The sequence below is a fragment of the Puma concolor genome, chromosome C1 (genome assembly GCF_028749965.1).
Source record: "Puma concolor isolate L17-30 chromosome C1, mPumCon1.1.hap2, whole genome shotgun sequence".
NCBI classification, from domain to species: Eukaryota; Metazoa; Chordata; class Mammalia; order Carnivora; family Felidae; genus Puma; species Puma concolor.
Genome location: NC_141674.1, coordinates 222,279,611 through 222,293,403, shown reverse-complemented (window position 1 = coordinate 222,293,403; position 13,793 = coordinate 222,279,611). Strand labels below are relative to the sequence as shown.

General features: G+C 66.9%; 2 protein-coding genes across 5 annotated transcripts; both read right to left on the bottom strand.

The window, feature by feature from the left end:
• Positions 1–80: 80 nt before the first annotated feature.
• On the bottom strand, positions 81–2,377 carry LOC147578784 (G protein-coupled receptor 35-like). The gene is made up of 2 exons (XM_086720140.1): positions 2,160–2,377; positions 81–1,304 (listed from the first exon to the last, which is right to left on the bottom strand). The coding sequence occupies exons 1-2, from the start codon at positions 2,161–2,163 to the stop codon at positions 166–168; spliced, it is 1,143 nt and encodes a 380-aa protein (XP_086576266.1). The 5' UTR covers positions 2,164–2,377; the 3' UTR covers positions 81–165.
• A 3,459-nt stretch (positions 2,378–5,836) lies between these two features.
• GPR35 (G protein-coupled receptor 35) lies at positions 5,837–12,246 on the bottom strand. Of its 4 annotated transcripts, none has more exons than XM_086720138.1 (3): positions 11,425–12,246; positions 11,112–11,267; positions 5,837–7,119 (listed from the first exon to the last, which is right to left on the bottom strand). In XM_086720138.1, exon 3 carries the CDS (start codon positions 7,107–7,109, stop codon positions 6,186–6,188), a length of 924 nt encoding a protein of 307 aa, XP_086576264.1. In that variant the 5' UTR covers positions 7,110–7,119; positions 11,112–11,267; positions 11,425–12,246; the 3' UTR covers positions 5,837–6,185. The 4 variants fall into 4 exon arrangements, with proteins under 4 accessions (XP_086576264.1, XP_086576265.1, XP_086576262.1 ...); XM_086720139.1 differs by lacking the exons at positions 11,112–11,267; positions 11,425–12,246 and adding exons at positions 10,191–10,342; positions 10,603–10,690 and having other exon boundaries at positions 5,837–7,113; XM_086720136.1 differs by lacking the exons at positions 11,112–11,267; positions 11,425–12,246 and adding an exon at positions 10,603–10,987.
• Between the last annotated feature and the right edge of the window lie 1,547 nt (positions 12,247–13,793).

Sequence of the window (13,793 nt, the reverse complement as noted above, 5' to 3'; positions counted from 1 at the left end):
GTGACAGAAACGCCCTCCCCAGTGCTTGCCGAGGAGGGCCGCCCAGGCACTGAGAAGAGAGATCCGTCTGGGAAAAGAGATCCGTGGGGTGGCAATTTTTTAATGCCTTGGTTAAATTCTATTTGCTGAGGGAGAGTCCACGTCCCAGGACCCGTAAATCCAAAGTCACACGTGCTCAGTGAGGCTACTTCTCGTGGACGCCGCGGAGGGGGGAGGAGTCGCCTCGGGGGGACCCGCGGCTCCCCGCACCACGCGCTGCAGGGCCACGCATGGGGCCTCTCCCGAGCTGTCGTCCTCATCCGCCCACGCCCGGACGGCCCGGTCAGGGTGGTCACGTGTAGGAGCGCCCCGCATCCGTCCCCGGAAAGGCCGGGACGCGCTGAGGACGGCCCCCACCTCTTCCTGGAACTCTTTGGCCACAAAATAGTAGCTGACGGCGTCCAGGCAGCAGTTGGCGTTGGCGACGCGGGAGGTCACCTGCACGAAGGCAGCCACCGCCTGGAGAGTGGGGCAGGCCGCGTCTGTCCACCGGGCCACGAGCATGGCCAGCAAGGCCACGTGCAGTGGGAGGAAACAGAGCAGGAAGGTGGCCAAGTTGGCCGCCACCACGTGCAGGGCTCTGAGGAGGTGGGCGGCGTCCTGGGGCGGTGACCGCGCGCGCTTGCGGGTCAGGTGCCGGAGCACCTGCCAGGAGCAGAAGCTGAGGACCAGCAGCGGGAGGAGGAAGAGCAGCAGGGAGAAGGCCAGGGTCCTGGGGCCCCGGGTGCGGCCCCGGCCGAAGCAGAAGCTCTCCCCCGCGCGCAGCCAGGACGCCGGCAGGGCCACGGCCCCGAACACCAGCAGCCAGAGGGTCAGGCAGGTGAGGGCGGCCTGGCGGGGGCTGCGCCAGGCGCGAGACCGCAGCGGAAAGCGCAGGGCGGCGTAGCGGTCGGTGGCGATGGCCGTGATGAGGCATATGCTCATGTAGGTGTTGACGTAGTAGAAGCTCTGCACGACCCTGCACAGGACGCCCTCCTGGGCCCCCGCCGCCTGGCCCAGCGTGTGCAGGACTCCCGGCAGGCTCAGCAGCAGCAGGCAGTCGGCCGCCACCAGGTTGGCCATGTAGACGCGGGTCTCGGTCCACCTGCGCAGGCGGCACCAGAACACCCAGAGCCCCAGGCCGTTGAGCGGCAGCCCCAGCGCCAAGATGACATAGATGGAGACGCTGGTGGCCGCCTGGGACAGGACGCTCCTCTCCGTGCTGCAGCCCTCAGAGCCGTTCCCGTTCCCGGGGACGGGGACGGCGGCGGGCGCCCCAGCTTCACCTGCGGGCAGGGAGGGGAAGGCTGCTGTGGCCTCGCCCCTCCTCCTTCACCTCCCTCCCGCCGCCCCCTCCCCCCTCCCTCCTCATCTCTTCCCCTACTTCCTGCGCCAGCCCCGGGGCTCCCTCTCTTGACCTCAAAGGGCTCCACTGGGGCCGCCTTCCCTGCCCCGCCCAGAGGGTCTGCGTTCCTAGATGTGGACGGTGGCCCCTGCCACGAAGGGGACTCTGGGGGGCTTCTCTCTGGGCTTCTCCCCCAGAGGCTTTAGCTCAGCCGGAGACCTTTGCCACGTTGCCGTCCCCCACCGCCTGTGGCCCTGTCCAAGGTCCCTCAACGCATGACCCATGGAGCGGGACCCCAGACTCCTGTGGCAGGGGCCACGGGGGGTCCTGGTCTGCAGAGAGGGAGCACCCCCAGCCCATCAGGAGAGCATCGGGAGCCCTGGGCTGACCCCACTCTTCTCCGTCTTTGTTAGGCTCCCTACTTCTGTGTGTGTGTCTCCCTCACCCCAGCCACCCCTCTCTGCCCTTCCTCTCTATCCACTTCCTCCTTGGGGCCCTCTTTTCCCCTCCCCCCAAAGCTTTCCCCTGCACTCCCCCCCATCTCCTATCTCTCTCCTCCTCCTGTCTACCTCTGCCCCCCATGGCCCCCCTCACTGTCCGTCCACGGAAGCTAACTGCCCCCTCAGCCCTTGCCCTAACGCCTGCTTGGGCTTGGAGCCCAGGCGTGGTCCCCAGGTGGGATGCACGAGGCCCACGGCCCTGCTCCCGGGAGCCCTCTGTGGCGGCCGGCGTGGCAAGGGCAGGACGGGGCTCATGGAGGCGACAGCAGGGGCCTTCTAGGCCTGGGTGGACTCACCCATCTGGGATGGCTGGGGCCTCGGAGACTCCGGCTGGGCCGCTCACTGCTCTCCAGCCCCAAGGCTGTGGTTATGCTTTTGTACTCTCTCGAGTGGGTGTGGTCCCATCTCCGTGCAGCGGGCAGGTAGGCGGCCCCCTTGTCCGGTCCATGTGTGCCTGGGGCCCGCAGCTTCTGCCTGCGGTTTGTGACGCCCAGACCACAGCTCTGGGCCCCTGTGCAGCAGGGCCCTGGCCAGATAAAATACCCCAGAGGTAATCCTAGTGGAGGGAGAATGAACTGTGTCCTCCCACATTCTGGGCCCTATACTCCTGATGATGCAGCCTCAGAATGAATCTGCTTTTTTTCAGATTTTTCCAGGCAGGCCCGTTTTGGCCGGGTGGTGCCCCCTACCTGTGTGCGTCCATGATTGGCACCGGGTGGGGAGACCCCGGGCAGGAAGCCTGCAGAGTTCGGGACCGGAGAACCCAGAGACCCTTGGCCAGGAGCCCCTACCCATGCGGCCCAGGGGTCCGGGCGCCTGGCCTGACAGGGTGGGAGGCTGTAGTGGACGCTGTGGGGTGCTCTGGTGGGAGGGGGGGGGAGCGTCACCACCGAGGCACATGGTGCTTGTCTTGCCGCCGGAGGCCCCTCCGGAATCACCTTCAGCAAGTGACACATCAGAGGCCGTGCACCCACGGTAGCCCTGTATGGTCAGCCGTGTGGTCACAACTCCAGAGCTCCCCATGGGCACGGAAGCTGTTCCCTCCGTCCATCCCGCTTGGCCAGCTCCTTTTTGGGTGGGGTTCCCAAGAGCACTCCCACAGAAACCCCTGCGTGCCAGTCTCCATGTCAGAGAGGCTTCTGGAACCCACCCTGAGGCAGGGGTGTATTCCTGTCCAGCACCAGCACGGCCCCGACCTTGGCCACACCAGCAGCTCCCCCAGAGGGCCGGTGTGAGGGGCTCTTGGGGGTGGGGGTGTGGGGCCGGCACAGGGTCTGCTGTCCCAGGACCTGGCCCGGCCGTCTGCAGGAACAAGGAGGCCAGAGGAAGCTGCCTCCCCCCACCCCCTGCTCAGGAAAGCAGGGGCGCGTACTCCCACGAATCTGGGGCACACGGCACCCTGTGAAGCTGTGAGGTGGGTGACGTGGGGGCGGGTGCCCAGGGGACCCTGAGAGGGACGGCCTGCCACACAGACCAGGAGGCAGGGGCAGGCGCGGCCCCGTGCGGACGGCAGCGGCTCTGAAAGCCGGGCGAGGTGAGGTCCCCCCCCGCCGGAGGGGGGGCTCGCGGTGCTCAGTGTCACTTCTGCCCTCCTCCCTACCCTCCCGGGTGGCAGGAGCTGAAAGACACCTCGCCGCCGGGGGCAGGTGCAGGCCAGCGTGCCCACGCGAGGCGGAGGCCGACGCGTGCTCCCCTGTGGACTTCGGGGTGCCAGCCCCGGGCGCCTTTATCCGAAAGGTCACTCGTGGGCAGTTCCCTGCAGTACCGACCTTCCCGTTGGCTCAGCTCTGCGATCTGCCGCCCCCTCCCTGCTGGGAGGGGCAGCCCTGGGGTCCCTGCGGTGCCCCAAACCCTGCCCTGCAGCCGCAGGGGGGGCTGACCTGGGGGCTGGCAGCCCCCCCCCCAGCACCCACTTCCCCAGACCCTGCAGGGCCCCGCGTCTGGTTGACGCCCGCTGCCCCGTTGACCGCGGACACTTACTCTTAGGAAAATTTCCTCCGAGGCACAGCAGCAGGGGCCCCGGAGAACAGGACACAAAGCGTGGCTCTACCCACTAATGGCTGGCCTGCCCTCCCCAAACTGCCTTCTGAGACCGGCTGCAGCCGGGCTCGAACCCCCAGCGAGGGGCATGGACTTCCCTGGACACCTTCTCTCTTTCTGATAATTATCGGCACTCGGGGCGCCTGGGTGGCTCAGGCGGTTAAGTGTCCGGCTCTCGGTTTCAGCTTGGGTCACGGCCTCCTGGTTTGTGAGTTGGAGCCCCACCTCGGGCTCTGCGCCAACAGTGCACAACCCGCTTGGGATTCTCTCTGTGTCTTTCTGCCCCTCCCCTGCTCTCTCTCTCTCCTCTCAACATAAAGTTAAAAAAAAAAAAAAAAAAAAAAGAACGTTATTGGACACTTAGATTCTGCCCAGTCCTGGGAGGTTCTCTGAGTCCCTCCCCGTCGGGGATCTGTCCTCTGCAGCCACCCAGACCCATCTGCTTCTCAGGGACTGCAGATGCTGCCACTTCCTGGGCCGCACCTCACTTTATCTGACTGCTCATACTTCCTCTGCCTGTGGCCAGCTGGCCTGGGTTGCCAAGCCCTCAGCAGCCTGAACCCTCCAGACCCTCTCCCGGGTGACCAAGGCCTGGTACAGAACAGTGCCCTGGCCAGATAAAATACCCCAGAGGTAATCCTAGTGGAGGGAGAATGAACTGTGTCCTCCCACATTCTGGGCCCTATACTCCTGATGATGCAGCCTCAGAATGAATCTGCTTTTTTTCAGATGCCGGTCGTTTGCTAATTAATGGCAAGCCCAATCCTCATCAATGGCCAGACTGCCCCCTAAGCCCTCTGGGCCAGGGCTGGGGGTGGTCTGTGCATACATTCATGATAGAGGTTCTTCCACTTGGCCTGGCACAGCCCAGAGGCTGGACTCTGGTGTAGGATACTGAGCACGTGGGCCGTGATTAGGGTTCAGAAGTCAGTTGTGGGGATGCTTAACCTCTCTGATTTTGCTTCTGCCCCATTTCTTGTTCTTCCACGAATTTTGTGCAAAGTCCAGCTGCCTCCACTTGCTGGGAGCCAGGAGAGGCCGGAGGCAAAGGTTGTGCACACATCCCCTCTCCAAGCCGTAGACTGGGGAGGATCAGCACCCCTGGGGCCAGGATCGGACAGCAGGATCGGGCAGCATTGTGGTAAAGCTTCACGGGGCCCCCCCCGAGTGTGGCTCTTCCCGGGCACGGGTCCACCCAAGTGGGGGCCTCCCTGAGCACCAACCTCGCAAGGCAGGGCCCCCTGAGTCCGCAGGCCCCTGGGGCCAGGACACGGCTGCCATTCTGGCTCCGATCACACACGCGGAAGAAAGAACAGGACGGGGAGGCTGTTCGGTGCCCGGGGATGCAGGTGGGGTGGGGTTTGAACCCCAGCCCTGCTTGGACCAGCACCCCGGGCGGCCTCTGGAAGGCTCTGGCTGCTCCAGCTCGAGGCTGGATGCCCGGGGTCCCACGCAGGGAGGCAGAGGAGAGGTGGGCACAGCGCACACCAGGCTGGGCGTCCACGCTTCCGCCTGGGCGGGTATCCGGGCCCCGCAGCCACCAGGCAGGGCCGCCAGCTTCCCTGAAGGAAGCACAGGGGAGTGTGCCCCCTCGACAGACCTCGGCCGGTTCCTCACCGCCCCCAGCCCACCCCCAGGCTAGTGCGGCTGGCTGTGCAGCCCCTACGAGGGGTCGAGGGGCCCTGGCCCTGCCTCGGCAAGGGAGAGAGCAGCGCCGCCCCCGGCCCTCCAGATGGCTGGGCGTGCTGCGGGGTGGGAGCAGGTGGGAGGACCCGAGGAGAGCCCCCAAGTGGCTGGCCGTCTAGGAAGACGCCCCGGCCCTCCTACCTCCCACCATCCGAGTATGGACAGCACACGCGTGTCCAAAAGCACACACACATGCACGCGCGCGCGCGCGCACACACACACACACACACACACAGCCCTGACAAGGTCAGGGGAACAGCTTTATTCCAACCGCTGTAGGTTGGCCGCAGAAAGCTGGCCATTGAGGCCTCCAGGCACAGAGCAAGCGTCCACCCCAGTACCCCAGGGGTACCAGACCCTGGGCACTGCAGGTGTTGGCCCGATCTCAGGGCCCCAGGGGTTGACCTCGCTCAGTCCTCCCACCCTCTTCCACCCCGGGGATGGGCGCGTCACCACCGCGGGGTCCGTGCCTGGGTCGTCGCCACCCTGCCAGGCCCCCTGGAGCCTGCCCCCATCCGCGGTGAGCCGGGGCGCCCCCAGCAGGCAGCACCTCCCGGAGAGCCCGGGACCCGGCCCGCGTGCCCGCGACTTGCGTCCTAGGCCAGGGTCACAGAGAAAGAGTCCCGGCTCCTGTGGGCCTTGGCAGTGGGCATGGAGGCCAGTGCCGACGCCTCCTCCTGGAACTCCTTGGCCATGAAGTAGTAGCAGATGGCGTCCAGGCAGCAGTTGGCATCTGAGAGCTTGCTGGTGACGTAGAGGGCGTAGCAGAGGGCGGGGGTGGGGGCGCTGCGGCTCGCGGCCACGCGCACCGCCAGCACCACGTGTAAGGGCAGGAAGCAGGCCACGAACACGACCAGGTTCGCCCAGACCATGCGGGTGGCCCTCCGGGTGGCCTCTGCCTGGCCCGTGTGGGCGGCCGGCCCCTGGCCCAGGGCAGCGACCACCTGCAGGGTGCAGAAAAGCAGCACGGCCAGCGGCAGATAGAAGCCCAGCAGGGAGAAGGCCGTGGTGTTGGAGCTCTGCCGGGAGACGCTCAGGAAGCAGAAGCCGCCCTCCCGCACCCCCAGGGCCCACCGGAGCACCAGCGAGCCCGTCACCAGCGCCCAGAGCGCCGCGCACACGGCCACGGCCTGCCGCGGGGAGCGGAGGGCGGGGGCGCGCAGCGGGTGCCGCAGGGCCACGTAGCGGTCCACGGCGATGGCCGTCACCAGGCTGATGCTCATGTACCTGTTCGTCAGGTAGACGCCCTGGGAGAGCTGGCAGAACAGCGTGTCCTCGGTTCTCGGCTTCAGGGAATACAGGAAGAAGGGCAGGGCGCAGAGCAGGCAGAGGTCGGCCACGGCCAGGTTGGCCATGTAGATGTGCGTCTCCGTCCACCGCCGCACGCGGCAGCAGAACACCCACAGCGCCAGGCCGTTGAGCAGCAGCCCCAGCGCCAGCAGCAGGCCCACGTAGGCGTCCACGATGTTCTTGACCCAGTAGGGCCAGGTGAGCTCACTGGAGTGACAGGTACCGTTCATGGTCCTGCGGCTGCAGGAGAGAAGCAGGGCTGAGGAGGGCTGGCGGGGGGGAGGGGCGCCCCTGGGGCCAGCGAGGCCCCGCCCACCTCTGGCCAGGGATGCAGGAGGTGAGCACGCCACACCCCCCCCAACCCCCGCCCAAAACGAACCTTCCCAAAGAAAATCCTAGAGATCATCACGGGCTCTGAAGCACCCTCCAGGCCACACCCCTGCCCGCTGGACGAGTGGGGGAACCGAGGCTTTCAGAGGCCTGAGGGGGGCTCAAGGTCACACAGCAGCGAGCCCGCCCAGGGCTGGGACTAGATCTCCTGGATGGCGAGGAAGGTGGGAGGGGCTCAGGGGCTCGGTCTCCACTGGCCAGCGCCCAAATCCTGAGGGCCCCCCACGGTGCCAGCTCTCAGGACAGGGAGCCCGAAGGGCAGCCAGCCTGGCCCCAGCCCTTGCCGCTCTCAGGTGGCCCCAAAGAGAGACCTGAGGGCCATCCCCTGCCCCCTCCCCCCTCCCCCCACCCAGTCTCTGGCTGCAGGGGTGCTGACGTGCCGTTTAGGCAGCGGGGCTGCGGCTCAGGACAGCCCCCCAGGAAACCCCAGAGCACCCTTGTCCCCCCTCCCTCCCTCCCGTGCCACCCTGGGCACCACCACCTTCCGAGTGCCCGCCCACCCCAGTGCTGTGCCCTGGGGTCCACTTGCAAGGGCCCCTTGAGCCCTCTGTGGTCAGAGGTCCAGACCCACGGTTCAGAACAGGCCTCCGGGTGGCACTGGGGCGTCCCCTGCTCCATCATCATCAAGGCCACTGTTAAGGCCTCACCCTCCACCACCCATACTGTCCCCTCCCTCCCTTGGACAAGCTCCACGACAGGGCCCAGGAGGGCTGGGACCGGTCCCCCAGGGCCGGGGTGGACCTGGTCAGGGGTCTGACACACAGGGCCTGGCCTGTGATGTAGGGATTGGACTCTGGACTCACCCGAGCGCCGGGTGAGCCTTGGCCTCCCGAGCACAAAGGGGTTCTGGTGTCACACATGTGGGGTCATGGAGCACTTGTGTGAGTGACCGGTGTGCCAGTGCCTAGCACAGGGAACACACTACCAAGCCCCCACCTCACTTCCCCCCCGGCTGGAAGGGCCTGGAGGGGCAGGGTGGGCGTGGCCTCCCCGCCCCCAGGAGCACCAGGCCCTGGGGGGAGGGGTGCTCCCTGCGCTTGGGGTGATAAGGAAGGGCGGGTCCTGGGCCAGCTCTACTGCCTTGAGCCCTCCCCACACAGGAAGAGAAGAAATATCTAGAACCATTAGGTTCATTAGTGCCTGCAGCCGGGTGGGAGGGAGGGGGACTCGTTTCCTCAGCCGCAGCCCCCTGGGAACCTCCGGACCACAGGCCTTTAGGGAAGCGGGAGCACAGATTTCAGCTCGAACAGAAATATTCCACCAAATCATCCCATTTTATCTCCGGGATTTTCAAAGGGCGGCCCTGCCAGCAACCAAAGCTTTATGAGCCTTCACCACGGTTTCCGCTCTCCGCGCCCCTGATGAGGGGCTCTCCTTTTTTTGTTGTTTTTAAGGAGGCTGCTCTTCTCTCTGTTCTGTGAGTGACACCCAGGTTCTGAGGCCCCTCAGACCACAAGCCAGCCAGGCTCCACAGGCCCTGAGCCCACCACCAGAACTGACCACGGGGATCCTCCCTCCTTGCCCGCCCCGCCCTCGCGGCCGCAGCTCCCCCCCCCCCAAGCATGTGTGAGCTTCCCAGGGGCTCAGTCAAGGCCCCCCACCAGCCCAGATTCCTCAGAACCTGCTGGGAAGGTACCTCAAGGCCCCACAGAGTCACGGTGCCGCCGTGGGACCCCCCCACCCCCCACCCCAGACGGGTCCAGCAGCGGTGAACGGTTGCTGCCCTTCTGGCTGACCTTGGGGGGGGGGGGGCAGGATGAGATGCCCGGGGCCGCATGCGGTTGGGTGTCTGGGAGTATGACTCAAAGGCTGGCCTCGGTGTGGCCCAAGCTCTCCTCACCATCCCAGACAGGGCTTGGCATGGTTTTGAAGGTACCCGGTGGGGTCCTGAACACTTGGCCAGATCGGGGGGCCCGCATCTGTGTCCTTGGGGCGCCTCCCGTACAAGCCCGGGAAGTCAGGTCGCGGGTCCAGCCCAAGTGGCACGGGGCCGTCCGGAAGCCACCGATGGCACCGCATGTCCTGCCTGTGTCTGGCCCTGGCGTGGGGACCTGTGTCCAGAGCAGGGCCCCTGCTGTCCTAGTGTCCTAGTGGCCCCACTGCCGCACGGCCAGCGCAGAGCGCTGAGTGACACGGGCTGGGAGCTTCCTGCTGGGGGGTGGGGGGGGAGGGGAGCGGCACCTCCCGGGTACCGCTTCCTTCCTGATGGCGCCATCAGTCTGCCTCCTCACGCCAGTGGAAAGGTGTCCTGGATTCTGCACTGAGGCACCTCTGTAATGACCCGACAGGGGCCTGGGGTCGGGTCTGGGAGGCCGGCCCACCCCACGGCCCCGGGGCCCCACAGACGCCTTGAGCGGGACCTGGGGCAGGGACTGGGGTGCAGACCCTGGGGCCTGAGCACCGTAGAGGCCTCTGGAGCCGGGGCCCTGTGCAAGAAATACTCCAGGATCCAGGACGGACGCACGTGGGTGACCGAAGCGTCGCGGAGCCAAGATCCCCGCGGCGGGAATACGGCGCGCAAACATTTTCTGTTCTACTTTCTCAAGTGCCGGTCCCAGCCCACAAAGTGGGTTTCAGGGTCTCGGATGAGGTGCGAGTCCCGGCCCTGGAGGAGACCCCAAGTTGCTTTCCATTTGTTGCCCACGCTGGATGCCCCCCCACACACATGGAGGGCGGATCTCCTTTCCAGATCATCGTCCTCACAAAGCACCTCTGGCAGGATGCTCCCCTGAGCTCCCCCCCTCACCCTTCTGAGACCCCACCACAGCCTCACCCCCTCTGAGACCATCATACCCTCACACCCACCGAGACCCTCCTCACACCCCACCCCTTCCGAGACCCCCCCATTATTTCCTCACCCCCTCTGAGACTCCCCCCACCATACGCTCACTCCCTCTGAGACCCCCCCATCACCCCCTCACCTCCAAGCTTCCCGGCTCCAGATGGGAAAGTGGGGGCAGCCCTGGCCGACTGTCCCCCGACCTTAAGGCAGGCAGGTGGCAGGGTTGGCGGACGACAGAGCGCAGGTGCCGGGACCGCCACCTGTGCCGGCTCAGGGCTGCCGGGGTAGTTTCTGGGAAGGGAAGTGGGGGGTGGCATGGCCTCCCCAGACACGGCTGCGGAGACGGGGCGTCCTAGGAACAACCCGAGAGGGAGCGAGACCGCCCCTCTGACCCCAGCCTCTCTACCCATCCACCCTGCAGAGTGAGGGACCTTTCCGGGGCAGGGCCCCCCGGGGCTGCAGGTCGGTGTCCCCCGCCCCCAGGGCCAGCATCCCCCGGCGGGAAGGCCACACGCGCAGGCACCCTCCAGGGCACACCCGCCGCGACCCACCGACGTGCGTGGGCACAGAGGCTCCTCCGGGCCGGCGGTGCGAGCCCAGACAGGCGACTTCCTGCGGCTCTGCGCGCGCAGGGGCGGCCCTGCTCAAGGGGCCTCCTGGGGCGACCTCCCCACTCTGAGCTCACGCCGAGCCTTCGCGTCTTCCTCCCACTTAGCCCGGCGCGGCACGCACAGCGCGGCAGGGACCCGACTCCCCGTCGTTGCGGCTTCTCTCTCTGCGCCGAGCCATCACCACCACCCCTGCTCATTGGCGGAGGCAGCAACCGAGGCCCCCAGAAGGCAGCGGCTGGGCCGGGCCTCCTGGCCCTGTGACCGGGGCCCCCTCCCCCACCACAGCAGCCCCAGGCACAGCCCTCCAGAGCCCGCCTGCCTCCCCCTCCTCCCCCGCCTCTCTGCCCCTCTCTGGGGGCCCCACCCTCTCCTAGCGCCCCGTTCGGTCTGGTTTTCCTTATAGAATTTCTCATGAATTAGAAGAGCTCTTCCGTGTACTCAGTTCTTGCCTGTGGCTGGGGCCCGCCTGCTGTCGGACACGTCAGTGCCTGGTGTGGAGTGAGGCCTCCCTAAAGCGTTTTAACCAGCGGGCGGCGGCCTCGAAGGGAGAATCCAGCTGGCGACGCGTGCCGAGGAAGAAGCCGGATTCTTGGCTCACGGGCATCCTGTAAACAGTAGTGGCCTCGACTCAGAAAGCGTCTGCCCCGGGTGGGCTGGGGCGTCGGAACCTTCCCTCTGCCAAGCTCCCTCCCTGTGCGGGGCCGGGGCCGGGTCCTTTCCCCCTCAAGCCCCACTGGACCCCGCGGGTTCAAGAGTCCTGACCTCACAGGGCAGGCTCCAGATGCCAGACCAGGCCCGTCCTCTGGCTGCCGGGCCGCCTCGAACCATAGCGACGGGCCTCCGCAAAGCAGCGCTTGCGAGGCCCCGATCGCTGCCCCGAGACCCACCGCGGAGCCCCTGAGAGCCTCCACCAGCCGGGGCACTGGGGCTCAGCGGACCTGCACCCCCTGGCCGCCACCCCTGCCTGGGGTCCCTGTCCCCGCTCCTGCTTTGCACGTGCAGAGCCCACGTGGCAACCCTCGTGTGGTGGATCCTTCTTGCCCCTTCCTCCTGGCCCTCGCCCCTCCGAATGGTTGGGGTTGGAGGCAAAAGGGCCACTCGGCTGTCAAGATGACACGTCACTGCCCTGCTGAGAGCCGGGAGCCTCCAAGGGAAGTGAGCCCGGGAGTCTGAGTCACTCCGCAGGAGGCTGCTGGATGGGGCCCAGGGGCGGGCCCAGGAAATGCTGAGCCCCTGCCTCCGGGGGGGGCTTCCCTCCTTGGGTGGGAAGCGCGCCCCTGCCCACCTGGGTCACGTGGAAACCAAGTGCTGAGAATGGGGGCATTCAGGACCCTCACCTAGGAAGAGCGCAAAGGATCCTGAGGACACTGGGCAATGCGGCCGCCCAGGGTCGACTCCCTGAGCCAAAATGTGCGTCCACTCTGACCTAAAATGACCGTCTACTCTTGGTCTGCTCCCTCTTCCGCACCCACGCTTGGGCCCTGCCTGGGCACCACGCTGGGCACAACGCTGAGGCAGGCGCCCCAGGAGCGGGACCCTGCACTCACATCGCCTCCGACTCCTGGGGGTTCACAGAGGGCAGGACCGGAGGCTTCTAGGAGGAGGTGGCCAGGGGCAGGGAGGGAGCAAGCTGCAGGAGGAGCAGGAAGGGAGCCTCAGGCGGACAGTGGGCAGGGGCGTGGCTTGACTGTCTGCACGGAGCCACGGCCCTTTCCTCTGGTTTCGGGGGTGGGGGGGGGGCGGGGGGAGCCTGAGCGGAGCCCCGAGAAGCAGAGCCGAAAGCTGGCCAGGGGGCCGCCTTCCGAGCCACACTGGGGGTTCGGGTGCGTCTTTCACGACCTCCTGGTCCCCCCACGTTGGAACCTGAAGCCGACGCACGCCAGGCCCCCCAGCCTGCCTTCACCGGCCGCGCTCACCCTTTGCTCGGTGGGTTTGCGCATCAGCCTCCGAGTACGAAAACGTGGCACCAGAGCATGGTTAATCCTCACGCCCGAGTTGTCGGCAGCCCCTTGGATGCTGTGCCAGAGGCCAGCGCCTCACCCCTGCCCGGCCTAACCCCAGGCACCTGGGGGTGGAACCAGCCGGGCCTCTGGCACGGAAGCCGTTGCCACCGCTGACACTTTCTGTTCCCCTGTCCCCAGCAACTGTCTCTGGGAACCTCCTCCCCCTCCCCCGGTCTGGCCCAGAGCCAGATGAGGACGCCAAGGGGCTGGAGGGGTCCTGGGAGGGGTCAGCTGCCCCCAGCACCCCTGCACCCGAGTCCCCCTCCCCTCCTCAGCTGGGGGGCCCGGCCTTGGGCCCCCCCCCCCACTCTTCTTCACAGACCCTTCCAGCCCTGTCCCCTCCTCAGGCCCCTCGGGCCCCTCCTCCACTTGGCAGCCAGGGTCCCTCTGCCTCCTGGGAAAATGAGGGCCTGTCACTTGCTAACACTCTCGAACCGCATGGGCCTGTCCCTAGGTCACCCCCAGGCACTGTCTCCCATTAAGAGGGCTTCTTCTTTCCCAGTGTCCTCAGCCCGGGGTCTTCCCTTGGCATTCAGAAACCAGCCTCGACTCCCCAGGGGGAGGAAGTGGGGGGGGGCGGTGACACCTTCCTGGCCACACTGCCCCCTTGACATCCCTCCCTCTGCTCCCTCTGGCATCCACCCTGTACCACAGGAAGTGGCCGGGGTGCAGGGAAGGTCAAGGATAAGAGCCTCCCACCCCCCCGGCCTCCAGCCAAAACCCCAGGCCCAGGCCCGCGGGGACAGGCCGTGAGGGGGCACCGGAGGATGGCCACCCTGTTCCCAGGGACCCGCAGGCACATCTGGGGTGGCAGAACAGCCTTACGGGCCTTGGGCCGGACAGCCGGCGCTCAGGACACAACTCGGCCTCCGGCCTCTCGCGCTGCCGATGACCAGTCGGCACACGCCGACACCCCACGGACAGAGGCCCCGCCTCCGGGATGCGCACCCCGGAGCCCTGGGCGGGCAGCCCTGGCTGTGCCCGGCGCGGTGCTCCTGGTCTTGTTCCCTGCGTTTCTCCTCGGCGTCCCCTTGTGAACCCTCCGTGCCCCAGACAGACCCTGCCTTCAGCCACATTTGCCCCTGGAGCCCCTTTCCCAACCCTTGGCCCTGGGCCCAGGAAGCGCCT

What these genes read in the sequence shown, in the direction of transcription:
- GPR35 (XM_086720136.1), bottom strand. Translation starts at nt 10,859, where the DNA reads ATGAGCAGGGGTGGTGGTGATGGCTCGGCGCAGAGAGAGAAGCCGCAA. An exon ending in CTCTGTGCCCACGCACGTCG is followed by an intron (nt 7,120 to 10,602) that starts GTGGGTCGCGGC and finishes TCTCTCCTGCAG; the next exon opens with CCGCAGGACCATGAACGGTA.